Source organism: Corvus cornix, chromosome 1 (genome assembly GCF_000738735.6).
Source record: "Corvus cornix cornix isolate S_Up_H32 chromosome 1, ASM73873v5, whole genome shotgun sequence".
Lineage (NCBI taxonomy): Eukaryota > Metazoa > Chordata > Aves > Passeriformes > Corvidae > Corvus > Corvus cornix.
This window is the reverse complement of record NC_046332.1, coordinates 86,361,946-86,389,835: the sequence shown is the minus strand read 5'-3', so window position 1 is coordinate 86,389,835 and position 27,890 is coordinate 86,361,946. Positions and strand designations below refer to the sequence as shown.

The 27,890-nt window shown below is 38.5% G+C and overlaps 1 protein-coding gene across 9 annotated transcripts in view; it reads right to left on the bottom strand.

Moving 5' to 3' along the window:
• Positions 1-42: 42 nt before the first annotated feature.
• UBE3A (ubiquitin protein ligase E3A) overlaps positions 43-27,890 on the bottom strand; it is a 60,555-nt gene continuing 32,707 nt past the window's right edge. For 8 of the 9 annotated variants that reach the window (XM_039548290.1, XM_039548307.1, XM_039548309.1 and 5 more), the window contains 9 exons: positions 24,381-25,636; positions 16,144-16,288; positions 12,335-12,540; positions 9,955-10,119; positions 9,404-9,559; positions 9,236-9,309; positions 8,629-8,772; positions 5,275-8,411; positions 43-4,656 (listed from right to left, as the gene is read on the bottom strand). In XM_039548290.1, the coding sequence (XP_039404224.1) occupies positions 8,291-8,411; positions 8,629-8,772; positions 9,236-9,309; positions 9,404-9,559; positions 9,955-10,119; positions 12,335-12,540; positions 16,144-16,288; positions 24,381-25,636 (2,267 nt within the window). In that variant the 3' untranslated portion in view covers positions 43-4,656; positions 5,275-8,290. The remainder of the gene's footprint in view (positions 4,657-5,274; positions 8,412-8,628; positions 8,773-9,235; positions 9,310-9,403; positions 9,560-9,954; positions 10,120-12,334; positions 12,541-16,143; positions 16,289-24,380; positions 25,637-27,890) is intronic. The other variant, XM_039548294.1, reaches the window with a different exon arrangement.

The following is a 27,890-nucleotide window of genomic DNA, read 5'->3' as shown; positions in this document are numbered from 1 at the left end:
GCAGCTTCACTGTGGCAAATACAGTTCTGCTATTCTGTTTTCGCAATCCTCCCCATTCCACATCCTAGGAGCGGAGGGAGGAGGAAAGGCTTGCATTCTTTAAGCCGTTATTTAAGGATGAACACAAACATTAGCTTTACTCCAGAAGCAACAGCAGGTCTCACAGACTTCCTTCATCAGAAGCTGGGACATCACCTGGGCTCCTGCAGGGAGTGTGCAAGTTGCAGTGCAAATGGCTCAGCTTCCATGGGCTGTCTTCCCAAGAGGCTGAGGAGGACACTATCCAGTTCTAACAGAGACCTGTCTTATTTGTACAGGTAAGTTGGGGTAGAGTACTAAAACCAGAAGTGCAGAAACATGGAAGGAATTTACTAACGGATGCTATTTCATTTTTCTTTCCTTAGCATTTGTGGTGGCTGGTACCAACCTTTCTGTAAGAGGGCAACTGAAGAATACTAACACAGAAAATCAGGAAAGCACAGCTGTATTCTAGAGCAATGGGCAGCTTGATGAATAGCTATTAATTTCTTAGCTTTTTGTCTGTTTTAATACATTGTTTCTTTAGTCTCCTGACAAGGAAAAACCCCCAAACCATTCTGTTCTTATTGTCAACAGTTATATTCTCTCATTGCCCTGGAAGGGGAGCCACCCCACAGCAGTCACACCTGAGCAGCCCCTTTAGGTGAGTAGCATGGCAAGAGCCCACAGGCACTACCTGCCTTTTCAGAGAAGGAGAGAGAGAAGCACAAAAAGATTTTACTGTGTAGCCTGTCTCCAGGGCTGATGACTCAAACCAACTGTGCTGTAAAGATCTACTCTTTTTAGGAGAACCAATTGCCAGTTCCTCATCAAAGTACAAATACTTTACTTGCATAAGTGCATATAATTAATCCAACTTCCTGCAGTGGGATTCCCACTGTTTTCAGATTACTCGTAGATTTAGGCTGTTTAAATTAAGTCCTCAGGCTGCTTGTTCACAGGTCCAATGCTTGGCCCAGGAAAGCCTCTCTTACAGCAACAGCTTTAGGTACTCTCAGTGAAGGAAATAATCCAGAGGTGGGATTTTTAAGTTCTGACTATTGAAACCCAATGCCTCATCTCTTTGCAGTAACAGCTGCCTCTGACCACACTTGCATCAATGTCAGGAAAAAAGCTTATTTCTAGCAGCACAAAGCTGCAGAGCTGTTCTAGAAAAGCACCTCATGCCTTTCCAAACACATCAATTACCACCACAGCTCATTTATCCTGTCAGCCACAGCCAGGCTTCTCTGTGCATAGTTCAACCTGAGCACTGACAGCACAGGGAAGGCTCTTGGCTCAAGGTAGATTGACAGATGAGCTGCCCCAAGGAGAAACACTTTCAATTCAGGGCTTCAAGGCTGACACTGTTGTTGCCATAACCTGACTGCACCAGCTGTGAGCACTGGCAGCCAAAGAAGGATGAGTGCAGTGAGGAAGGAGCAAGAAAAGAGCCATGCAGCACCTTGGGGCAGCTGCTGGCAGTTCAAACCCACAGCCAAGAGCAGGGGTGACAGACATGCTGGGCAAGGGAGACACCCCAAGCTGCTCAGCTTCCTGCCACAGGGGGAGGGAGGCTGGTACAGAAGGGGTGCTGCAATCTGGAGCCAGAGAGAGAAAGGAGAGAGGGGAGCCCCTGCAGAGTTTTCTAAACTGCTTTACACTTAGTTTGGTGGCCAGAAGGGGCCCAAGCCAGACTGATGGGTGACAGGAATGACTTCAGCAGGGCATGTTCCCCCTCCCCAGCCACTGCCTGCCAGTGCTGAGAGCAGACCTGCTGTGCAGCAGAGTTGCCTACTCCATATGGGGGTTTAGTCCTACACAGCTTCACTCTTACTTGGGAAGGGTGAAAGGAAAATTTCAGAGCAAACCCAGGAGGTGATGAGACCGACTGATGCTGCCATCAGTCACTAGGACACCCCCGAGGCTGCAATCATCCTCAGGATCCAAGATTCCCAGAAGAAAGGTAAAAAACAGCGGAGTATGGCTGCTGGAGGCTTCCACCTTGCAGATGCCAGAAAGAAACTGCTGAAAGAGCCCATTTTTACCACCCACAGCCCTGCAGCAATGAGGCTTGGACGCAGCAGGCAAATCACTGCCGCCAGCTGCCCCCAGTGTCACTGCTGGGCTGCAGCAGGACATGGTGTCCAAAAGTGCTGGCTCCAGGCCAGCCCTTGTCCTGCAGAAGAAGCCAAGAGCACCAAAGAGAAAGAAGGGACTAAACCCATCCTCTGAAGGTGGCAACAGAGGTCTCAAACCCAGGAAACCTTTCCTAGGGCCTAAACCACACAAGAAATCCTCTCTCCTCCAAAATCAAAGCTAGCAAGAAAACTGCCTTGGATGATAACACTGCTTGTCCAAACTGCTGCAGGTCTGAAGCAGAATTGCTTCTGAAAGACCTGAGAATGTTGTCTGGAACAAATCCTAGCACAAGTGCAATGCTCTCACCCAGGCTGGCTGCTGGCCACTACAGCTAGGGCAAAAAGGAGAGCCTGGTGGCTCCAGCCCTACACCAAATCAGCCAGACAGGAATTTTGTTAGAAAGGATATCATCATCTTGGGGATTTTAGTTTGGGAATTAGACCCTCCCCAGAGAGATTCAAGGTGTAAAAAAACAGTGCAAGAGCAACCCTTATCAGATGCTCATAAGTCTGTTTTGGAGTACCCAAACTGGCAAAGCCAAAATGTCTTTTATTTCAGGTGGCTTGCTACAAAATTCATAGTATTCTTCATGCAAAGATGACAAAAATTAAAAAGCAGTGTGCATGGCCGAAAGGAGTTTTTTCTTTAGAAAAAAATATTTCATCTAGAAAACATTCTTGTGCCAAGTTTCCCATTTTTATTAAAATCAGTTAGGAAACAAAACCCCTTCAATTTTAACATACTGGCTCACCTGATCTTTACCCCTTGCTGCTCAAACAGAGTGCTTGCAAAGGGAAATGTTAAATCAAAGGTAGCAACACATGATGTATGGCAGATCAAAACATGGAACAGGAAAGTTCAACTAGTTGCCATTTCATGGCCAGTTACTCCTGAGCACTGTTACTCATACTGCTGTCCTGTACAGGTTTGGAAGCAGAAGGATGCAGTGGGAAGACAGATTTAAAGGATTTTCTCTGTGCATGACATCAGTGGCACAGCAGATACCCCAGAGCCTTCAGTGACATTAACAAGAAAGGCTTCATGTCAGGTTTGCATGTAATGGTTGAGCTACAAATCTCTGCATATTTTATCTTGACTTGACATTGGTCAGTCCAAGCTGTGAGCCAGCGCTGCAGGAGCAGCAGGTGCAGTTGTTTGTAGTTGAGCTGTGCTGTCTGTCCTTCCAAGGGCAGAGGTTTAGCTCCAGCAATTGCTGTCTGACTTTCAGTCAGCTCTGGTCTCAATTTTTAAGTCTCAAAACTATGCACAAACCTACCCAGCAAAATAATGTAGGAGTTCCTAATGCAATCTTATTGTCCTAAAACAAGAATGATTCCCACCCTCCACTTGCATCTCCAATGTCCTTGTCTCTTAGACATGTCCCCACACAGAACTCCCAACACAGGATATATATTGAGCAAGACATCCATAAACACAAGCGCACTAGGCAAACTTCAGTTGTTTATCAGAATCGCTCTCTTGATGTATCCTACAAGTGCTGCAGAACAGAACAAAACTACACTTGTATATCTACAATTAAAACCATCTTCCCACACACTTTTAAATTTGGTTAATGAAGAACAACAATAAAAATCAACAGCTGAAGACATCTTCAGATGGAGCACTGGAGAAAAATACAATGACATTTCATGGTTTTCCTAATGAATTCATCTGTGTAAGAAGTGATCTGTCTAAAGACTAATGCCAGTTGTCAACTCTTATTTCTAAAGCAGTGTCCCTTCCATGATACAGTATAAAACTGAATTTCTTAAAATTAACTTAATATTAAGTCCCCGATGCTCTTACGAGTTTTATGACAATTTAATTAAAACTTTCAACTATGAACAAGAACTGTAAGGAACTTAACACAAACCCTTGTGACTCAGGCTAAGCATAATAAACTCAGCTTTTGTTAGGCAAGGCTTGATTTTGAATAGCTAAACTTGGAAGAAATTCCTGCTCCATCTTGCATGCTGAAATGATGGAGTTTTTCTGCATAATAAATAAGGCACAGCTCAAACATTCCACCCAATTAATATTCATCATAAAAACTCTTGAGACAATCAGGAAATTTTTAATCCTCTTGTGAGATTAAAAATTTACCTGGAGATTAACTGGCTACAACAGTGCAAGGGAAACACCTTAAAGCTGAGGATGTGGGGGTTGTCCTCTTCCAGAACATCAGCAGCATGGAAACCTGTGTCCAACTCCCTGCTCCACAGAGCAGAAGCCCTTGCAGGCACCTGGGCAGCTCACACTGCAGCTCCCTGGAGGCTAAGCCCCCCATGTCCATCACACCTGTGTGGTGTCAGATGTGACAGGAAGCTCCTGCTTCAGCAGTGAAGCCAGTTGGATGAGAGGCACAGACTGACTACTGTAACATGGAGTTGCTTGGAGCCCTGGGCCCATTTTCAGCCCATTCCAGCATCAGCTTTCCTCAGAATGCAAGGTTGGAGGGGGCCCCTTGGCTGCCACCATCCTGTCTCAGGCCGCTGCCTGCCAAATGGAAGACAAGCCCAGTGAGAAGTTCACAAAACACAATTACTTAGTTAACTGAACTATGCTCACTCCTGACGGTAATGCCTTAGGTTTTAACTTCTATATTTTTCAAATCCTGTACTGCCTAGTGTGTAACTCTGAAGTTTCTTGTAGCCCGTTAATTTCTGCTCTCTCGTGCTAGGCAGACATAACAAAGCCTCCCTGGGCCTACTCTCCAAGGACACCAAGACTGTCCTAGGCCAAAAAGTATAAACCAAAGAGCCTCTAAAGGGGAGGGGTAAGCTGAGGGGAATTACATCATTAAACTGAAGCTTTAATTGGAGAATTAACCCTGCTATGCAAATGAACCAAACCTGTAAAAGTGTGACGAACTCGTGACCCGTCATCCACCTTGGGGTCCATCTTGGCAACAGCCTCTGGCTCCCCAGGGGTACCTCTGAAGGCCTTTCAAATACATACCTGCTACTTTTATTCCCTTACTCCTGTCTAGTCTCTGTGTCTTGGAGGCCTCTTAAGGCATCAACGGCTGTTCCTGAAATCTTTTTAGCAAGAAGCAAAACCTTTCATCTTTTAAAAGGTGATGCTCTGTTTACGCAGCATTATGTACTAACATACCTCCAGAGCTAAACAAAACCGCTTCTTTACTCCTGATTAAATCTGAAAAAGTGCCACATTAAGATGATTCTTTTCAGTGCACTACTTCTTCTCTTGCACTATCATCATTTTTGAAGCATGTGATTGTATAAAACACAGATGGAAGCCTGATGGCCCCTTTGCACCAAGGCTGGAAACATCCTGGCAGGCTATTAGGGTGCAGGAGATACTTGAAGAGGTATTTTTCACTTGTCAAATGAGGCAGTGCTGAGATGTCCAAAATATTTTCTCGTCAACATATTGAAGACACCCTGTGGAGAGAGCACCACCACACTGGCATCAGACTACTGCCTTGGAAGAGGAATCTTATGTCTCATTCAAGAGAAGTATTTCCATGACACATTAGTACACTTAAATCTCCAAGTTTCCTAGACCTAAACTTTGCTAGACATTGTGTAAGACATTCCAGGTATGCCTGGAGCCCAAAAAAAAACCCAAATCAAACCCAACTTAAAATGGCATTTTCCCTTTCAAACAACAGAATTCTGGCTGAAACTTCTGTAGGGCAGAAATGCAGCCTGCAGCTACAAGACTTCAATGTTAAATTCAAACCTTATCAACTGGTGCTGCTGAACAACTAGTGCACTTATACCAGCACTAAGGAGATCAGGTTTCAATACAGTGGTGTTTGGGGGGAGGCAGTATATATTTACATGAGAAATCAGTCAAACATGAAGTACTTATATCTTACCTGAAAATGATTCCTTGAAAAACAACTTATGCTTTTGAAGGCCAATGCAATTATGTATTATTTTAATCTTAATGCTAAAGGAAAACAGAAAGAGCATATTTACAACGTCAACAGCTGAGTTAGAGAACTTTGTATTGCTATCCAGTTATGCTGTCTGCACAGCTTTCAGACCTATATAAAAAACGCCAACATGAATCACATACACCTGTCAGCTGGGCGTAACCACAAACCACAGCTAAATCAGCATAAGAAGAGTTACAGGGATATAGCCTGACAGCATTAGACTGTGGAGACAGTACATACCACACAGCAGTATCATGATGTGTTCACGCTTGTAGCGAAGCACCTCAAGGCACTTGGCAAATCTTGGTCTTACCAGCTACAGTGAAAGTTGCTCCAAACTTGAAGAGCTCAGCAGGCACTGTTGTCAACCACCCTACACTGAGAGGTAGGGCATCTTGTGTCTTCTTCAGGAACATACAAGAGGGCAGGTCCTAAGGGCCACCTCTGAGATCAAAGGCCAGAAGACAGACAGCACCTCTCCCTCCCCAGTAAGTTTCAGTCCCGTGTGTCCAGGCCACCTGGCATTGGCTTGAATTTCAGAGGGGAACATCGCTGGACCCCACATCACTACAGTTCACTTCCGGAGAGTTTTCCGTACCTGCAACCCTCAAATTATGCAGTACTACAACAATTTCTAATCAAACGATTTAATAACTAATTTATCAAAGTAAGAAAGTAACTTGTTTTCTTTTTCACTGAACCATGGTGAAAAAAGGTCATTGTTTTATTCAGCATCATAGTTACATAACAGTTGTCTGTTTCTATTACTAGAAAGAATTTATTAAAATAGTCCTGAAAGACATCTTTTCTTTTTCCAATGATTTCAAAACTAAGCCTTTTAATGCCAATTCCACACAGTCACGGGTTTGATCGGTAGTTATAGCAATTGTCAAGGCACAAGCTCAGCTCTGCACACCCGCTGCAGCTTGTATTGGAAAAGAGATATGCCAGTTACATCTGCAATTACAAATGCATAATCCCTTCATCATATATTGCAACAGGAGAAATTAACATTAAACACAGACTACGAAAGGTAAAGGATTTATTTCTGATATGATTTGTAGAGTTAAATTAAAAACCTACTGAATACTTTATGTAATAGATGAACATAACCTTAGTACTTACTTTCTAACAGTTTATTTAATGGCTGGAAGTGTACAACATGAAGTAGGCCTCACGTTTAATATTGTTCAATTTGCTTATTGTTAGATGAGATTAAAATACAGTAGCCATCCCTTTAGATTATGGTGCAACACTGATCATGTGCCTTGATAGGTAGGAAAAAATATTCATTAAATAAATGATGATGACATAACATGTAGGGAAGACTTTGGATTGTCTATTTAAAATGTCAACATAATAGGCAATTAAGAATAGAACTTCATTTTAAGTGCACTTCCACATGCTTTGTTTATAATATAGCAAAAACTTCCTATCTTTTTTTCCAGACACTTCACTCCCTACTCTAAAGCTGTTCAGTTGAAAATGCACTTTCCCCAGTAAACTTCTTTTTTTAAAAAATTAACTAAAATTTCTACCCTTTCATATGCTAAGAAACGTTTCCTAATTAAAAACACAGTTTATTACAAGACATGTGAAGACAACATATAGTGAAATGAATTTTAATTGTTGTGCTGTGACTAAAGTAAAGTTCTCAAGGCTGCAATTTAACATTCCAAGTTCTCCCTTCCATCTTTATTGATTCTTAAGATTTTGCACAGAAACTCTTTGGGGGCTAGAACAGCAGTAATTGCATCACACTGTTTTTCAAGACTTCAAGTTTCAAAAGCAAACTCTTCAAAAAGTACAGTTTTTGATTTGATTAGATACAGGGACAAAAATATAGCACATACTTGAAGGTTACATGGTCTACAAATGATGGCAATATTTTCCTTGGGAGAGTACAGTTTGTTTTCTTGTAAATACTCAAAAAGGCTCAACTTCAAGCAGTAATAAACACAAGCAAAAGTGATTTAACCCTTAAAATAAATATTCAGGAAAACCTCTCTGTACATACAAGTGAAAGAATATGTAACACTTTCACGCTAAAAGAAAAAATAAAGATTTTGTTCATATAAGCAGCTGAAATCTGCTGTTCCAGCCCAATGTCCCCAGTAAAGAAGGGAGGCACAAACACAGGTGACTACTGTAGCTCACTATCTTATGGCCTTTTTGGACAGGGACATCATCACCATCATTTTTTAATCCCTTTTGTTATACTTATTACAGCATGCCAAATCCTTTGGCATATGTGATGGCCTTCAATAATCTTTCTTTAAGCTTTTCTTTGCTTGAGTACTCCGGAAGCAAAAGTACATTAAAGCATGTGTGAGATGTAGGTAACCTGTGGGACAAAAAAACAAACAAGAAAAGAATTCAGAGTTTGGAACATGCAAAAGAAATACATCTCTATTATACAAGTCCAAAAAGAATGAATTTGAAAAAAATATACTTTTCTTATAGATTCAACTTTCAGATTTAACTAGGTCAATAACTTAAAAGCAGGGAATTCACTTTCATTTATTAAAAAAACAAGCAAAATGAATTTTTTTTTTTTTTACCTCTCTGTATCTGGGCCATTTTTGGCTATGATCATCTTTAACTTTCCAAGTCCTCCCACAGGGGCTCTGTCTGTGCCTGTTGTAAACTGTAAGAACAGTCTTTTCTGTTCATCTGTAAATGAATGGACTATTTCCCAGAATTCCCTACCAAGGAAGAAATCAAAAAGTAAATAAACCATAAACTTTCTTTGATATAAATTTCAAAAGTAATTGAGCTTTGAAGGTGTAGTAATTCTAATCTGTCTTAACATCAAGCTTACAAGTTGCATTCATAAACCAAAACTCTCAGAATGTACTTACCAATAAATGAGATTCAGAAATAGAAATCAGAAATATTACCAAACACTGCAGTTTAACTGGCTTTAAAAATTAATTTGGCTGTGTTCTGCAGATATTTTATTATTCCTGTTTCCTAAGGAATTATACTGATTCAACAATACTTATACCATCTCCTCTTCTCTAATGACAATACTTGAGAAAAGTGAAATTACACAAGATGTTTGCATCTCCAGTACTACAAAAATACTAAATCTAACAATATTAAATTCATTATGAAGAAAAAAGCAGATAAAGTGCTTTTTATCTTTACAAAATTAGAAAAAATTACCTAATAATAAGAGAGTCTCTTGTATAGCCACCATCATATTCTGTAGTTTCTTCTAGTGCTTGAAAATCTAAATTCTGTAAGAAGATGATATTTTTAAAGATGACCACTAATTGTATATTTAGGATCAAAAAAAAGCTCCACTCTCTAGTGTACATTCAGAATTCTTACCCTACTTCCACAAATAAGTAATTCAATTTCCTCTGGTCTAAATAAATATTTCAAAGGAGATTCATTGGTCACCATGTGGAATCCTCTCCGAAAGGCCTTGAACTGCTTTTCTACTGATTTATTGAGTATATAGTCAGCATACAGATTGACAAATTCCTGCAAGGAAATAAACCCCAAAAAAACTTAGTGCTTCAACACATGCCACTTGAAGTACCTCCCAAAAATACAAGACCCCAAAATCTAAATGATTCTGTAATTCTGTGCAGATCATCTGCGCTCAGCTTCTATTCAGCAACACAAAAGAATAAGTCTCAAATACTGCTCAAACAGGCCCAACATCCCACCCAGAAGCTATGTGTACATGTATCGATGCTTTCTCTAAGAGAAACCTTTTCTGTTCGCAACCACACTGTGCTATGGCAATTTTAAAAGCCTTTTAAACTTTAAAATTGTAAGTGAGACCAAACCTTTATAGGGTTCTACATAATTCTACATACAGTAGATCTAAGAACTACAGATTCTGTTTAAAAAGCTCAGTGTGCAACATGTACCTTTCTGTTTTCATTTGTAATAGGAATTTTATCACCGTTTTCCTTTAAATCATGCATCATTGGATTGCCAAAGAGATCCGTGTGAGATATTTGAAACGTTATCATCATATCATCTTCCACACTTCCTTCATACTCTAGTAAGTCTCTCAAACTCTGATACAGAACCTAACAGAGTAAGAAATACATGTCTGTCACAAATAAGCTTTGATAAGATTTCACTAAGCAATACAAGAAGACATGAAACCACCCGCCTCGAAAAACGGTTGTTATATTCTATGACACAAGTCACATAAAAATCTCCCATAGCAGTCCAAACAATTGTTTACTAAGCTCAGTATTTGTAAAGAGAAACAATAGAAGATATTAAGATAAAAAAGAAACATGGCAATCAGTGATAACTCCCTTAAAAGAGCCTTTTAGTACCCACCAATCTTCCAAAATGCAATGGTCAAACCTGCAGTTTAAAAGCCTTTGATAACCTCTTCTTTTAAGTCTTTTGAATCTGTCTTTACTTTAGGCAACCAGAATATGTTACACTAGTAAGGGGAACATTTTTAAGTTAAAAATCAGAGAAACCCCTGTATTTTATATCAGATAAAATTCAGACAGCAGGCTTTTATCTTCTACTTCTTATTTAAAACACAAACCAACTAGGAAGTAATCCTGAAGCAACACAGATGGGGCAGTCTTTAACATAAGACGACATTTATGAACCAAAAAAAAAAAAACCAAACCAAAACAAACAACAAAAAAAACAACCAACAACAAAAATACCCCACTGAACCTCAAGTTAGGTCAGAATTCACCAAGTAGAATCTGAAATTACCTGTAAGAGTTTGCTCTATTCCAAGGAGCAACCAGCCTTCCTCCCTGCTATGCCTTAAGAAAAGCCCAAGAATCTCTTAGAAACCACAGACTGTGCAGAAAAGGAACTATTATTTGGCTGTGATAGAGGTGTAGGGGCTAAAGAATACAAAGTGAAGGTGAAAGCGACAACTGTGTGCAACTGTATTTTTATAGTGAAGTAGAAGAAAGACATTTCCCCTCAATGTTTTAACTGAAACATGAAAGTTTACATGTAAGCCTCAACCTCTCACTATCTGTGTGGTTTTGATTTTTCCACAGGATCTTTAAAAAGGACCTTGTACTGAAAATCACTGGACTTGAAACCATGGGTGGTGAGGGCTGGTGAACATCCTATTCTCCATGCTCTACAGCATTAGAAAAAGCACTGGGAGGCTTGACTACTGTGAATTTCATTTTGGGTTTGAGAAGCTCTGAAGTGTTAAAATCATATGAAAACATAAAGAGTTAAAAAAAGGATTATTTTAAAAGGAATCAGTGTAGGTGTTAGAGGAGAAACATAAAAGCAGGGGAGAAAAATTAGGAAATGCCCTGACTGCCCTGTTCCATAGAAATGCATCCACTTTTTTTTGGTCATAAAGAGTTCTGAATATGTAATAAAAGTTAGAGGAAACTTGGGGCACTATTTCTCAAAATCATTATACAGAGAAACTGGTTGAATCTGGCATGCTGTTGTATGTAGCCATGCAAAGCAGACCAGATAACATTTTTTGATTACACATGACTCATTTTCAAAAGTGAAAGGCCAGTTCTTTTTAGACAGTATTATTTTACTAATCTTTTTTGAAAAGATGAGGATTTTGTATAACTGCTTATAAAAGGGAAGTGTTCCAGTGTTTGAAACAAAATTAAGCTTCCTAATAACTCCTCTAGCAACATGAGGGGAAGCCACTGGTGATCTTTGATTGCAGGTGGAGCAGGGCCAAGACATCCTGCACACACACTTGTGTGCTCTATCTAATAAAGCACATGGACAGCTCACTGCTTGTGTACAGCCACTGGCTGGGAATGAGTGTGGGAAGATGGACATTGATCACTGCTCTGATACGGGATATTCATTAACTGTAGGGATATTAATACATTGCCTCATCTGTCTTTTGCTTTAGACAAAAACCAGTAAGAGCATCACACCTTTGCATGTTTACTCTTTCACTTTTTTTTGATAGAAACTCCACAAATAGCTATAAACAGCCTAATTTTAGAAGTCTCTTTGGGAAGATACATACTTGTTTATGTTTAATAATGCTTAGTAATATTTAGCAATTTATGCAGTAAAAAAATAAAACAAAGCTTTATTGATACTGAGCCCTATTCATTGACACTACAATTCTGCCTCCTCCAAACCAAATGTAGAAAGAGATTTTACTGCCTATGAATTTATTTTAACAAATACAGACTCTTCACTCAGGTCACTGGTTATTTCACTTTCAGTTCTGACAGTGATCTTGTGTTTAACTGAAATATAGATTACATTATTGCATGGAAAATGCACTATTAAAGAACATAAGGAACTTACAGGATGAGAGTCTGCCAGATCACGGAAAGTTCCTTTTTTGCCCATTAGCTTCCTGTAGACAACCATGGGGAAATGTACATCCAGTATACAGTTGTTGTAAATAGCCAGTCCCAGTACTATGCCAATCAGGGTAAACTGACCCTCAGTTTCAAAAGAGGACGGATTAAACCAAAACAGTTTTGTAGACTCATCGTATGTGAACATCCCTGTTGAAAAAAAACCCCAAAAAGTTGAACGATTATGGTAACAATTCAATAAAAAGGGCACATAAAACATACCATTATAAACCCATTTGCACTAGCCTTTAAGACATGTTTAACTTAACATTATACTGAATTGAATGCCAAAGAGAAACTACTTACCTTAGGGTGACTGGAGCTGCTCAGAACACTGTTACATCACCACTAAAAGTGTGCAAGAGAACTGTTATACAATATCCTGCAACACTCACTGAAGCTGCATGTACGCAAGCTTTCATCCCCTCCACTACTGAGGAACCAGCAGCACATCTCCAACAGCGATTGTGACTTTGATAAATACAACAGTGCAAGAAAAGAACACGGTCAAAAACATGTGGATGAAACAATCCTGAAGGACTCTAATTACTAAACAGTGACAGCCTTTCTTCAAAGGCCAGTCTCAGCAAAGGAACAGGACTAGATGCAGCCCTACTACTGAATTAGAAGCTATGATGATGGAGCAGGGAATAACCATCACACATGATTTTAGAGTTAGATGCCCAACGGATTTGTTTGCTTGTTTCAAGGACCATTGTTACGGCAGCTATTACACACATTTTAACTTGAGGGGAAAATGGATCACGGCTTCACAGAAAGGGTTGCAATTTTAACACCTTGTCACTGTCTAAAGGGAGTGGTTTTGCTTCTCTCACTCAGTTCACTATTTCAGGTGACCAATTTCCTGCTCAGTTCATGAGCTGAGCACTGAAGACTTCAACAAACAGCTGAACTGACACATGCCAGAAGCTGCATAGGGAGAAAAACGTGCAGACAAGAGACAGGCAGAGTTCCTTACCCTTTTGGCTGTAGCAAGACACAAGATAACTCTTGTTTATGGAACTGGAGTTTGTGTACAGGCTATAAATTATTTAAATGAAACCTACAATAAAATCCATTGCTTACTTGACTAGATACTAAAGCAATATAAATGCAAACCCCATAGACTTAAGGTGAGAGAGACTACCCTGGACAGGTATGCTTGTACAGCTAAGTCTCATGATTTTCAGGCAGAGCCTAAGTAAAAATGCCCCAGGCTGTTTATTCTCAAAACACCAGAAGTCAGATCCATGTGGTCAAGAATATCAACTACATTTGCCATAAGGATTTATCTTGTCAGCTCTTACAAGATAGGCTTGTTTACAACCTGTGCAGATGTACAAACTGATTACAAAGCCACATGAACAAAAAATTACTCTGAAGACTGAAAATATAATCTACAATCAAGAGATAAAGACTCTTTTCTCATTTCATGTAAGGAAATGAACTACAAGCTCATTCAAAGACTCCAGCTACTCCCCAGAACGGATTATGTTCCTAAGTGACTAGAGCTGGGTCAGCCATTAGGGGAGCACAGAAATAATAGACTGACCCATCAGATAAGGCAACTGGAAATCAGAAATGGATGAGCAACTCAGACATATGTAAGACAAACATTATATAAAATCCTGTATTCCGTTTTCTGAACTTTTCTGAAGTAACTTCTGGATTACTGGTACATAAAAGCAATGACTTGTACTAACTGGAATATCATGGAAAAGTTAAACTGCCAAAACAAACAACTCCAGAAAATATCTAATAATGAAGGATCAAGAGTTTACCCAGATCCACATCTGGAAACACTTTAAGGCAAAATACAGTATTTTACTCCCTTAACAAAATTAAGACTACAGTACATTAAAATAATAATGAAACACCAGAAGAAACTGGAACCTGCAAGAAGGGGAAAACAATTGCCCTTGAAGCTATATGAAGTTATCACTTCTTCCCCTTTACCATGGTGACTGCTGGTCATAAATCCATGATTTTTTCTGAGTTATTGCCTCATTTGAGTAAAACTTTAAGGTAGTTTAATATGGAAATACTCAAAAAGTTGAAGAAACTATAATAACAATATACATCTCTCCAAATAAACCTATTAAAGGACAGACATTTTAAATTCCATTTAAAGGATCGCCTTCATTTTCTCAGGTAAAGAAAGCATTTATAAATCAACAAATGTCACACTTAGTATATCTGATGCATACATGAACTGCTATACCGCAATGCATATATATATATATACACACATATATACACACACACACACACTGAATGCAAGCTACATGTTCTGCTTTTACACACTTAAGCCAAAAGCCAATAAAAAGCTTTGTCCCCCCAGAGTTACTATGAATACAAAATGTGTATGTACTTTTTTTTACATTTTTAATACAGAAGTAAAATTTACAATATGCATGCACATCTAATCTATCTCCTATCTTTAAATGCAGGGAGTATATACACAGTGCTTGGATCTTCGCTTAAGCCGACTTTAGCATCACTAAATAAACAGTATTTCAATACACCCATATAACTTCTGTTTAGATAATCTCAAGTTGGAAATGTATTTATTTTGCATTGAAAATAAAGTTTCATCAGTCAAAGTACTAAGATTTCCTTATTTTGCCATACTTCAAAGTAAGCTAATTCAGATTCCTGATCTCTCCAAGTTCATAGCATTTTTCAGACTGAGTAAGACTTGTCTATGGTTCTGCACCAGTTGTTATAAGAACTGGTTTGCATATGGTAAAGGGCAAGTGCCAAGGTTCAGATTTTTGTTACTGATTCTGGGTACTTGATATTGATACTTCCTCTCTAACCTGGTCAAAGTAGATTTCTGTGTATTTTCATCAATTTTCTAAGATACAAAACTAAGAACAGCAGCTTTCTCTTTTAAAATAGTCTAGTGAAACCAAATTAACAGCCATGAGCTGTTAGGCTTCTTTCATGGAAGCCATTACAGGAAGTACAATGTAACATCATATTTCACATAAAATGTGAAATTTGTATAGGAACCTGGCAGCTCTAATTTCTATTCTAACACAAAGTATTCTTATAATTTTATAACATTTTCATCTTTTCAGTGTAGCAGACAAGCTGCACACTAAAAGAAGCATGTCCTTGCATAAATGATTGGTGCAGGGAGCAAGGAAAAAAAGAATATGATGGAAATATGACTGCTGAAACACAAACAAAATTATGGCTCTAATATATCAAATTACTCTAAATTCTTTAACTATAATCAAATTTGACATTGCTGTCACACTTTGGATCTGTAGAATGGAGACTATCAGACTTATTAAGCTGGAGGAAGTGGAGGAAATAACTCAAAAACTCACCATAGTCCTACTCTTGCATTATTGCAGAAGCTCTTCCTCTTTGGTTTGATTACTAATTCTAGAAGCTAATCACAAAGCAAAGTGAGGAGAAAGGTGAGAGAACAAACAAAGGAACCCTGCAAAGAAACCCTGTACTACTGATTTGTATCCAAACAAACAATGATAGCTCTCACTAACTATACACAGTTACTCCTTCCATCATTCCTCCTTTAGGAGGATGACTGCTGATGACATGGGGAGCCTCAATGTGCTCAAATACTCTCCTCACCATCAATGAATCTGGAGAGCTTCAGAGAGAAGCAGCAGTGGACATAGAAAGCATAAACATGGAACAATCCAGTTTGGAAGATTATCCAGGCCAACCAACCTTTTGTGAGAAAAATCTGTTACATCAGTAAATTATTAGAACACATACCGATATCCGGATTGAAGATTTCTTCCACAACCAACTGAAAAAATTCTTTGGAAACACCTCCTTCATCTACCCCTTGCTCTCCTTCAAATTCAACATACAATTGCTTCTTCAAGTCTGCAGGATTTTCCATGGCAATCATCTCTAGCTATTGAGTGAAGAGATAGAAATATTTAATTAGTAAACCTGTTTACTAGAATAGTTTAGTATCAAATAATGAAACCAAAAGTACCCACAAAAATAAAGAAGAAAGTGAGCACAAATCGCAACAGTAAAATCAGAGAAATCAATAGTAAGGCTAAATCACTCTAAGCATGTTTTAGAATCTGGGGATTAACACAGCAAGAAATTTACCACAGAACCGATCTGTTAGCCCATTAAAGCTCACAGGCTGTTAGCCTTCTCTATTTCTATTCTTCTAAGCACTTATTTAAAATAAGTTATCATTGTTTTGCACACAATTCACAGAAAAAGGAAGAAAAGATGTGTTACTGGGCTAATTAAATTCATCTGACAATGAAGAGTCTGCAATATGATCCACATGTTTGACAATAAACGGCTTTGTGAAGGGATTACACAGACATGTTTCCAGACTGGAAGACAGAAAATAAGCCTTTGATGAGTAGTTGCATCTCTCAAACAAAGAGCTGGAAAAAAAACCCTAAAACCAAAGAAGACAGTAATATTACAGTCAAATCAACCCCCTCTCCTTGACTCTAAATGAGGAAGTCTCAAAAATTTCTTGCTCTTACTTCTTCAGTGCCTTTAAACAGATCTACTGCACTGCTGCTATGAAAGTGAAAATTCATTTAAGGCCAATAGAAAATCTGAAATTTTACAAGAAAGGGTTTCAAGTCTATCTAAAGGCCATTAGAGGTCACAGAATCACAAAACAGTTTGCGTTGGAAAGCACCTGGAAAGATCATCTTGTTCCAACCCTTTTGCCATGGGCTGGGACACATTCCAGTAAACCAGCTTGCTCAAAGCCCCATGGCCTCAAACAATTCCAGGGATAGGACATTCACAACTTTCCTGGGCAACCTGCTGCTGCGCCTCACCACCTTCTCTGTAAAGAATTTCTTCTGAATATCTAATATAAACTTCTCTATTGAGGTCATTTCCCCTTGTCCCATCACTACATGCCCTTGTAAAAACTTCCTCTCCAGTTCTCATCAGCCCCCTTTAGGTGCTGGAAGGTTCCATAAGGTCTCCCTGGAGACTCCTCTTCTCTGGCTGAGCAACTCCAACTCTCCCAGCCTGTCTTTACAGGAGAGGTGCTCCGGCCCTCTGATCATTTTTGTGTCCCTCCTCTGGATTCAATCCAACAGGTCCACATCCTTCTTATGCTGGGGACCCAGAGCTGGATGCAGCACTCCAGGGGGCAGTCTCACAAGAATGGAGTAGAAGAAGGGGACAGTCACCTCCCTTGACCTGCTGGCCATGCTGCTTTTGATCAGTCCAGGGTATGGCTGGATTTCTGGCTGTGAGCGCACATTGCCAGGTCCTTCACTTGATTACAACAAAAATGTATCCTTTCAGTAAATCAAAAGTTAAGCAAGAATATTTTGCAGCTGCTAAGAAATAAGCTACTTAAAAGCATAAACACATTGGTTAAACTTACACAGCACAATTAGACTAAACATACCTACGTGGTGAAGAAAACTCAGCAGCAGTAAATTAAGGCACAGATGGACCTGCATACTCCTCTACCAAGACCATTTACTTGAGAGATTTGCCTCTGATTCGGGCTACTGCAAATTGTACTTACCAGCAGGTCTCCTTAGCATGCTAAACCTTACTTTTTATTTCACTACCTTACCTTATGCACACATGCCAACACTCTTTACAGCCCGTAATTTTACTACAGAAGTGTAAAGTAAAACTGGAACAGAACAGAGAAGGTAAAGGCAGCAGTAATGACACCATTGACTCATAAAATCACACCACCAGCAAGACACATTTTCTTCTGCTAACTGCCAAGTCAGCCAGACATGATCCAAGCAGCACAGCAGGGCAGGATGGGTGACAGAGTTAGGGTGGTTATCATAACAGGTTTGAAGACTTTGAAGCACTCCATGCAAAAGGAGCATGTGGAGAAAAAATTGCACTGCCTGGTATTGAAAACTACATTTGGAAAGAGAGGGAGTGTAACTTCACAGCATATAAATCTCAGTTCAAAAAACATGAAGGCAAGCCTGCAACTTTTCTTGAAAAGTAGAGAGCTAGCACTTATTTAAAACTGTAAATACAGGTTAAATGTTCAAGCTGGAGAGACAGAAATTCTTCTATTTGGATCCCTTCCACTTAAAACTGACAGCAATAAAGTTGTGGGGTTTTTTTGTCCCCAGTCACGACTTTGTTGGCTTCATAGTCTTTACCACCAGTAATTTACTATATTGCATGTTTTATGAATTTTGATGAGTTCTGAGAAAGCAAATGTTGTGTCTGCTTTTCTTTTGGGACAGCAACCCTTTGTGCTAGTGTAATGATTCTCTTGTGTCATGGAAATGCACTAAGGAAAGTGATCATATTTATACATCTAGAGCAGTTAAAGAAATTTCAAAATTGTTTTCTGGCTGAGAAAAAAACAGCATTAAAAAAAGAGGAAGGAAACAGTCTTAGTTGAGCAATGCTGGCTAGGCAGATTAGAACAAGTGCACTGGATATATGCAAGGAAGACAGATAAAGGATTACCCAAAAGCCAGTATTTTGAGCAAAGCCTGATGCTCCTTGAAGTAGATTCTATAAGCAGGAAAATGCTGCTAAGCTGCTCAACTGAAAGTTGTGGGTTTAGCTGCTCTTTTGAATATCCATGTCAACACTGATGCTTCACAATAAAAACTGAATGCAGTGGGAAACAGCAGCAGACACAGCAGTAAGGAGACACTGGATTTTAGCAGAACTGCAGCAGTGTTTCTATAGCAGGGAAGTATGAACTTCAGTTATAGTTGTCTGGTTCTTGGGTTTTTTGGGGCCTTTCTTTTTTGTTTTTAGTAATCACAGCTACCTCAATCTTGTCAACACAGATACTGCTGGATAAACACAATCCAGCTGTGTGAATTACCAAAGTTTTAGAAGTTGTTTTCTGTCACGATAGTTTGACTGGCCAAGTCATTGAAATAATCGTGTTTTCCAGGGACTTCCTAAGAAGCAGGTGTGTAGCATGTCTAAAGCAGCAGAAGAATGTCTGAATTGAAAAGCTGAAAGCTGAGAGACAACGTTATAAAGAATATCTGTATTTTGTTTGCTGAAACACAACACTGTACCACAGCTTAAGAGATTGGGTGATTTTACTTTGTTTACAGAATAACACTGCTTTCCTGAAAGACAGGAATGTTCACTGAACCTCAGAAATATGACAACATTTAAAAGCTTAATGCAACACCGGAGTTTGGCAACCTGCTTAAAACTGATAGCAACTGAACTAATTTCTATGCAGTTAAAAATGATCACAAACCACCTTAAGTTCTAGCATAACATAAAGTTCTCTTTAAGGCAAAGGCAGGAATATTTTCCACACTACATAGCAAAAATGACAGAATACAACTAATTAAAGCTTGAGAGTACCAGTGACACATCATGACATAAGTTGGTCAACACGTTTTTCTAAAAACTGGCATGGAAAGTAATAGTCACTATTACTGACATATAATGACACAGCAGCCTTTTCCCCAGCTGTACTTTACAGTTCGTGCATTTGGAGCTTGCAAACATCAACAGTCACATGCTCTGCATCCAACCAAGGCATACCAGTGATAACATTTTCACCTGGACACACAAACTTTGACTAAAACAATGTCAAATCTCCTGAAGTACTTTGCTGCTAATATGGGAGAGAACGTGCCTACTGGCTTCAGGTGTCACGTAAGAGTTTTGGTCATCAAGACATTCAGCCAAGTATTTACTAGCAGGAGAGGGTTGCTGCCCACTAGCTGTCTACATTCCATGAGAAGTTTGTCAAAGTGAATTTCTAATTTGCAAGCAAGTACAAGCCAGATTCTGCTGAAGGAATCCACCACATTTTCACTTGCAGAAGTTGTGTGTCATAACTCACACCCTTTAAATTACTGCTACCTGAGAAGAACGCCACATATAACCTGGGCCATGGGGGTGGGGCAAGAGTAAACTCAGAGGAAGGGGATGAAAGAAATAGCTCTTGGGGAATGACAAGGCAGAAGAGGGGATTTAAGGATATATTTCCTTTCATTACCACCACACTCACACAACATGACTCAGCAGTACAGCTAACCTATTAAACCTGTTAGATAGAAAAAAAAAAAACCATGTTAACTGCTTTCAGGAACTGCAAACTGAGCTTTCAGGAACTACAAACCAACTCCCAAATATAAGGGTTCCTTAAAAAAAAGTGGGGACTAAAGTGTTACAAATTCCAACATTCTACCCTTGTCCCCGGGTGACTTTTCAGACTAACATGCAAATGAGTATACAAGAAGTATATTATACAAAGAAAGATGTTTCGTTAAATGATTTCCAATAAAAAATGAAAAATAAATTTCTGAGGCAAGTTTCATACATGCAAAGAAACTGAACCATGGATTTGTAACCAAAATTTTTCCTTAGATGTATGTGTTTCAGGGAACTAAGATTCTCTTAATAAGCAACTTAAAACAAGATATTGCTTTTAAGGTATTTAAGAAGCATAGCTTCAAATTCTTAGTAAAAGAAAAAAAGTCCTACGGTAATAATAGTAACAAAAAAAAAATCACTTACCAGTGTTCATATTAGCTTTAATGAAGTCCAGAAAGTGAGAAGATACACATATTGAATTATAAAAGCTAAAATATTAAGTATTGATAGAAGAAAAACAGTTTGGTAATGACTTCATTAGCTCAACTAATTAAGCGGCCAGTATTTAGAGTGTTTGCAAGTAATTGCAAATGCTGATCAAAGTATTTGTTTGAAAAATATTCAACATCAATAAGGAAAATACGATCAAGACAATCTCAACCTCATTTTAGTCAATATTCTTGAAAATAATTTTATCAGGAAGTCATCACTTATTCCATATATACTCAAAAAAGTCTTCACTGACTCTTCTGTAAAGACGCAAGTCTAGTGACCTAAACAGTAGTTCCTTACAATTCAAAAAGGTCTGTAAATATTCAAACCCCTTAAGTTAAAAAAAATATGAAATCTGAGGGTAAATATGTTGGTAGCTGTCATGGGTAATCAATCACCTGTAATTTAAGCATGCTTAGAAACATTTTGTCACTGAACAGACCTGGGAACATGCTTCCACTACTGAAGATCATTATCTTGGAAAGATCTTTCTCGTATTTTTCAGTGAGATACTTCCTAAGTTAAATACTGTACACCCAAAACTGCAGCCATCCATGATGCAAACTCATCCAGTGCTGCTTTCACTCAGGTTTGATGCTGTCACTGCTGCTACAGAAGCTCATGGTACCCATCTTAGATTCCCATCAGAGATAGAGCAAACTGCTTTAAGGCTTAGGACACGAGACTGAAGAGCTTCCTCCAGACCTGTTTCAGACCAACTAGGAAGTAACTGTGAAAATTACTAAAATCATTTCTCAACCAGGTACAGAGAGTACGAGTAACAACAGCTCGCAATTCTTGAACAGATCAGGCACTCCCTGATGAAAGGTGACAGCATGGAACAGTATCTCCCCTGCAACAGCTTCCCAGCTACCAGCACAATTGCAGCTTAGAGATTTCCTGAGGTTTTTGTGTGGCTCACATCAAAATGCCTGTAATGTACATTAGCTCTTGATGGATCTTTCTTGCACAAAGAGTTACAGGTCCTGGGCAAAGACATTCAGCATTTTAAGGCACACAGTGTGAAAAAAAGGTAATTTTGCTTACATTAAGCCTGATTCTTGATAATAAAACAAGGGGCTACCAGTTGAGAAAACCATTATTTCTCACTCAACTTCTCCATCCATCTTTTATGTCCTCTCCATCATCTTTTTTACCCTTAAGGGGACTTTACAATTTCTCTGAAGAGACTCTCAGTTCTCTAAATGTATTTCTACTGCATCCTTTCTGATATTAAAATGAGAAGAAACAAATGAAAGAGACCTAGGCACACTATGGTCAACAGTGAAATTACATGTTTGCATTCACTAACACTTCCTGGGGAATATTTAAAATATATTCCTTGAGAACTGATACTTTGTATCATCAGTTAAGACATATCAGTAGTTAAAAGGTGGATTCTGTACCTACTTCATACATTTATCAATACAATTTTCCTTAAGTCCACATGATCCCACAACAGCTACCCTGCAACATCTGTTTGAAACAGCACGTATTCCCTTCCTCCACTGTGGATGGCACATCTGTGTTCATCTCCATTTTATGGAATATAATCTATTTTCCACTTCTGAGAAATGCCTGGGCTGCACTTGGTCTTGTTGGCTACCACTACAGTTTAGTTCAGACTACATGAGTTTAGAACAATTTTATCTTTTCCCTTTATTTTCTGTCCCAGAATAAACAGTTTAAAATCCTTACTTTTCTTGGAGCTCTGACAGTCAGGTCACCACAATTTAGCATACTCTGGCAGCTTAAATTAACAGCCATAGGAAGATCCATGGCAACTGCCCAGGCATGTAACTCAGGCTGCTAGGCTGTGCAAGGGCTGCTGCAAGTGCATCACAATTTAGATTAGTATGTTTGAGCTTAATCTGATTTAAATTTCCTAAACTTCCTACAGGCCAAGAGTGTGCACAGCAGTGACTGCTGTGGCCCCGTTGCAACTCGATGTTGCCCATAAGCTTTTTAACCTACACTAAACATATTTTTTTTTGTCCTCAAAGATTTCAACTTCCACGACAAGCAGTATGTGAAAGAATGCCTTTTCTCTTATTTATGGATTTTCCTTCTTATATCAGCATAAAGACGAAGGTTTGCTTTTCTTCTGCTGCAACTGACATTAAAAAGAATGTCCTAAAACTAGCTCTTATGCTCTTTTAGCTCATCCTCTCCTAAAGAGAAAGTACTGTCCCTCCCTTTTTTTCAGTATTTATGTGCCCAAAACAGAACATTTAGGGAATAAACTCCATTACAATAATAAGACAAAACCTAACTAGACACAACTCTAAGTCTGACAGATAGTGAAATTACAAAGACTATTCTTAAATCAAAAACCACAGTATTTTTGTATTTATTTGTCTAATAAAAAGTTGAGTTTACAGACAGGAGCCAATTTCTGCACCACAATCTTATTTTTTCTTTTGGTACTGAAGACAAATATTCTCCCCGACAAGTCACAATATCAGCAATTCCCATGAAGCAGCTAACCCAACTAGAAATTGCTAGGCATACAGAAAAATCAAGGTAGGAGCTCATTTAGGGCTCTCACATGTGACCTTCACTGGCAGTTAAAGTCATCAAATTTAACTACAAGTAACAGCTGGGCTGAGAGGCAAAAATCAGGTAATTTCCCCAAAACCTCTCTAAATATCTCTCTGGCTCTTCAGTGACAAATTTTAAAGCCAAGGGTAAGTTTAAAAATTTGCAAACCTTGTGCTTTAGTAACAGAACATGGGAAAATGAGTTTTTGAAAATTACCAGCTTAAACAAAAAAAAAAAAAAAAAGGAAAGGTCCTAGAATTAAAGAATGTATTTCAGTCATATATGGACCTATTTACTGTAAAATAGTTTGTATCCTGTATGATTCCCCTCTTTCAAAAATGCACGAAGACTTGGCTTTAAGTTTTAATTCAGTAAATCAGCATACTCAGAAACAGGCTGCTCTCATACTTCTCTGTATTAACAGGTCTGTCTTTTCCTTTCTCAGTCATATCAGTATTTGCACCAAATTGCAACAATGCTTTATTTCTAGAAATTTAGAAGTCCGCAAGAAGAGTACACAACTAAAAGGTTTTAATTTCAACTTCCATCTGAAAATCCCTCACATCGGAAGATAATCCAGGACAGTGCAGAGGACAAGAAACAGAAGTTGGTTATGCTCACCATTCAGATCTGTGCAGGATCTGATAATGGGGAATAAGAGCTATTTGGCACTTGCAAACATCTAAATCTGCAACCACTCTGAGCAGAAGTGGTTCTGCTGAACATACAAATCTTCAGCATCATGCTTAGAATTCAAACAATAAAGCTATCTGAGATTCTTCTAGAGGAAATCTAGTATCTATGCACTCACAGAGAGTCCTTTTCAGTTACTCCAAGCCCATGTAGTTTGCAGTGGTCAGACACAACAAACCCAAGTTCCACGTTGCTGCATGACTTACCCGGACAAGAGCATCATCGATGATGTGATCACGTCTCACTTTAAGTCGCAAATATGGGTTGAGCTGCTGCCCTTGAACTAAGCTGTAGAGCACAGTTATGCGTCTTTCACTGTACATCCGGATCCTATTGTCATAATACAATCCCAGGTTCTTGGTAACAGCATTCAATATAAAGGGACAGGTCATAAATGAGAATTTATTCTCTGTTTCTACTTTGAAGAAAGTGTAGTCTTTGTCCATTTCTAGAACATCATTCAGTGGTTCATTAATAAATTCTTCAAAAGGGATAAGTGGTTTTCTGCAATCTATAGTTTTAACACCAAGTTCAGTTTCCAGTGGGTCCACTCGAGGACCTTTTTTATTTCTTCTTTCCTCACCCAACAGCTCTTGAAGAGTTAGTTCACTTGATTCTGGGATGGGTTCTTCATCTTCCTCTTCATTATGATCTGTATCCACATCCCCTCCTACTACATTTGCATAGTAAACCATTTTCAAGCACTTTGAAGCAGCAACAACAGCATCATCATCATTCACTAGGTTACGACTATTGAACTCGTTGCTTATGACTTTGTAAGTAATAAGCTGCTGAAATGTTTCCATCATTCTCCGAATTTGATCTGCTCTGTACTTAGACCACAATCTGACCAATTTTGCTTGAGCTGCAAGCGGTAGTTTGCTCATTGCTTTGCAAAACAATGGTAGAGCCATTTCCAGATATTCTGGGCTATGAAGATTGCCATTCTCCATAACGATAATAAACAAATTCAGATAGTTAGGATCCCGAGAGTACACATTATGGTAAGTCAAGTCACATTCCACATTAGGTGACAAGTACACAAGTGCATTTAAAAAGGCAGTTTCTATTTTTTCATTAGAAAGTAACCTATCATAGACCCGTCTGACTGCTTCAATATCTACAGACACTTCATCTGGGCCTAGTTTTTGGAGGTTATTATCTCCCTGTGTGTTATCACCTATTCTTGATGATGAAGATGACGATGCACCAGAATCCTCTTCCATAGCAGCAGCCGAACAGGCAGCTTTTTCCTTTTCATCTTCATCTTTGTCTTCATCCTTTCCTTGAAGAGACTTGAGCTCCTCCTTGGTGTGCTGCTTGGTTTTTCGGAAACTCTGTACCAGTGCTTCAGCACTAGAAAACACTCTCCCAATTACCCGGATTAAAGGGGAATAATCCTCTTTTTCTCGACATAGTTCAAGAATTTCATATATCTTGTCTTCTGTTAGAAAAGTCACATCTATAAAAAGATAAAGTTATTCATTTTATTAAGATAAAAATTAAAATGATAAAATACTTCTGGCTTGCCCTACCCAAGAGATCTGTGCGTCATATCACCCTTAAAATTGAAAAAACAGTGTCAGCGCTGAATAAATTCAAGACAGATACTTTATAATTTCATTAGCAAGAAACATCATGATTTCATTCACTGACTTTGTAAAATATTTTATTCATGAATGTCAATCAGAGAATGTGCACAATGGTGAAACTGTTTTGCAGCCAATTAACTACATTTGGTAGTTAACAGCACTCTATTGTCTAAACAAGAGCAATCAGTAAGAGGTTTAAACTTTACGAGACTTAATGAATAAGGCTGCAACAATACAGTCTTCTGGTAAATCTGCACAGTTAATGTGTAAGTCATTAAACTAAACAAACTAGACTGCATCAACCTCTTTTTTCGAACACAGCTCATGTTTATGGACTTCACACATTTTTTCACCCTTAAAACAAAACCTTGAAGAAAAGGCTCAATCACTTGTTTTGTGGTATTTAAATGGGAATGTAAGATTTCTTATTTCTCTTTTTCATGCTTTCTGCAACTGTTTTTATACTAAATCGATGCCTGAAAACCCTCCCAAAGCCCTCAATATATGGTCTGAAATTTATGCTGCCTTCTAAATTACATATACAGTGGGGCATGTAGATTATTTCTTTGTACATTAGGCCTCACTAAGATAAGCAATTTGGGTATACTCATCAACATGCTATTCAGATGAACAAGATAGTTTACACAGATCATCTGCTCCAAATACCTGTCTGTCTTCCCTCTCCCCCAACTCCTGATACAAAATAAGATATTTGAAGGGTCCATTTGCTATTTGAAATCTTCCTTTCTCTTTAGAAAAAAGAAAGAAAACATTATTTATAGCTTTCTATGTTACTTCTCAAACAGAACCCACAGATGCTTTCATATCAGGTGATGATTTACAGTAGGATTACCACATGATCAGACCTTGAAAAGATATTCTGGTTTAAGCAGATTCTTCTGAACTGACACATAATTTAGAATTAAAACAGAATCTGTTTAATTGCATCTCTAGAGATCTAGAAAACATCTCAGAACTGTATTCACTAACCATGCTAAAACCACCTACCTCTGCAGAAAGAATTCTATCATTTTAATAAAGACATGTTTAATAAAGATGTTGTACATTAACATATTTTGAAATGTAATTACCTAGACTGATACTCATTCCAAGAAGTCATTAAATTAAAAATACAAACTAGATGATGACAAGACAGACAACCTACTGACTTTCACAGAATCCCAAGCCACTCTTTGAGCACATCTAACACAGGAAAGGTTAACCTTATGTCATGCTACTTAGATTGACTCCAATCTGAAAATGCTGACAAAGCTCAAAACTAAAATCTGTCCTGTTAAAAAAACAGCTCTACTGAAACCATTATGAAAGGATTCAAGCTTAATACAGCATCTATTTTTGTCTGCGGCAGTGCATGCTCAGGAAGAAAAACTTGTTTTAAAAGAAGTTTTAATTTTCTTGTGTTAAGAGAAATTTAACTGCTGATACAGATGATGTCCCATGAGACAGCTCCTCAAAATGAGGACCACAGTCTCAAGTTCATTGAGTCTGGACCATAGACATTATTCATAGCATAAAAATTATCAACACAAGTTGACAATTTAACAATATAACACATTTCAGATTTCCATACTTAGAATAGGAATTCCTCATTCACTCTTTCAAACGTTTTAGTATTACAGGAACTAACCATGTACTATTTCCAATTAAAATATTTAATAATGCCATCAGCAGTTTCCTAGCAGCTTTAAGTCCTATCCCATGACCATCCTGTAATTGAGCTGCCATAAGGGTCTGCCCCATTTTTACTGTACAGCACTGAGAACAGCTGGAGGAAAACAAACCTAAGTGAAGCTTCACCATAACACAAGCCAATTTTAGCTGACTTGTGTCTGGATCTGTGAGCTTTTACATGCTTTTTCCTCTCATGTCCTCTATTTCAAATAAGCAATCCAGTAAAGCAACTCCTCTCAGACCTTGTTCTCAGTAATATTGCACCATGAAGTCAAAAACCTGCACATGAAGTCAAGTTTTAACAGTGATCCTTGACTGTGAAAAAGACTGCGTGTGATCTATATATTGCCAACAACACACTCCCTAATTAGCGAATTCATTAATTATATTTTCTTTATCTCTTATGGAAGCTTTGTTATCATTGTCTCCTTG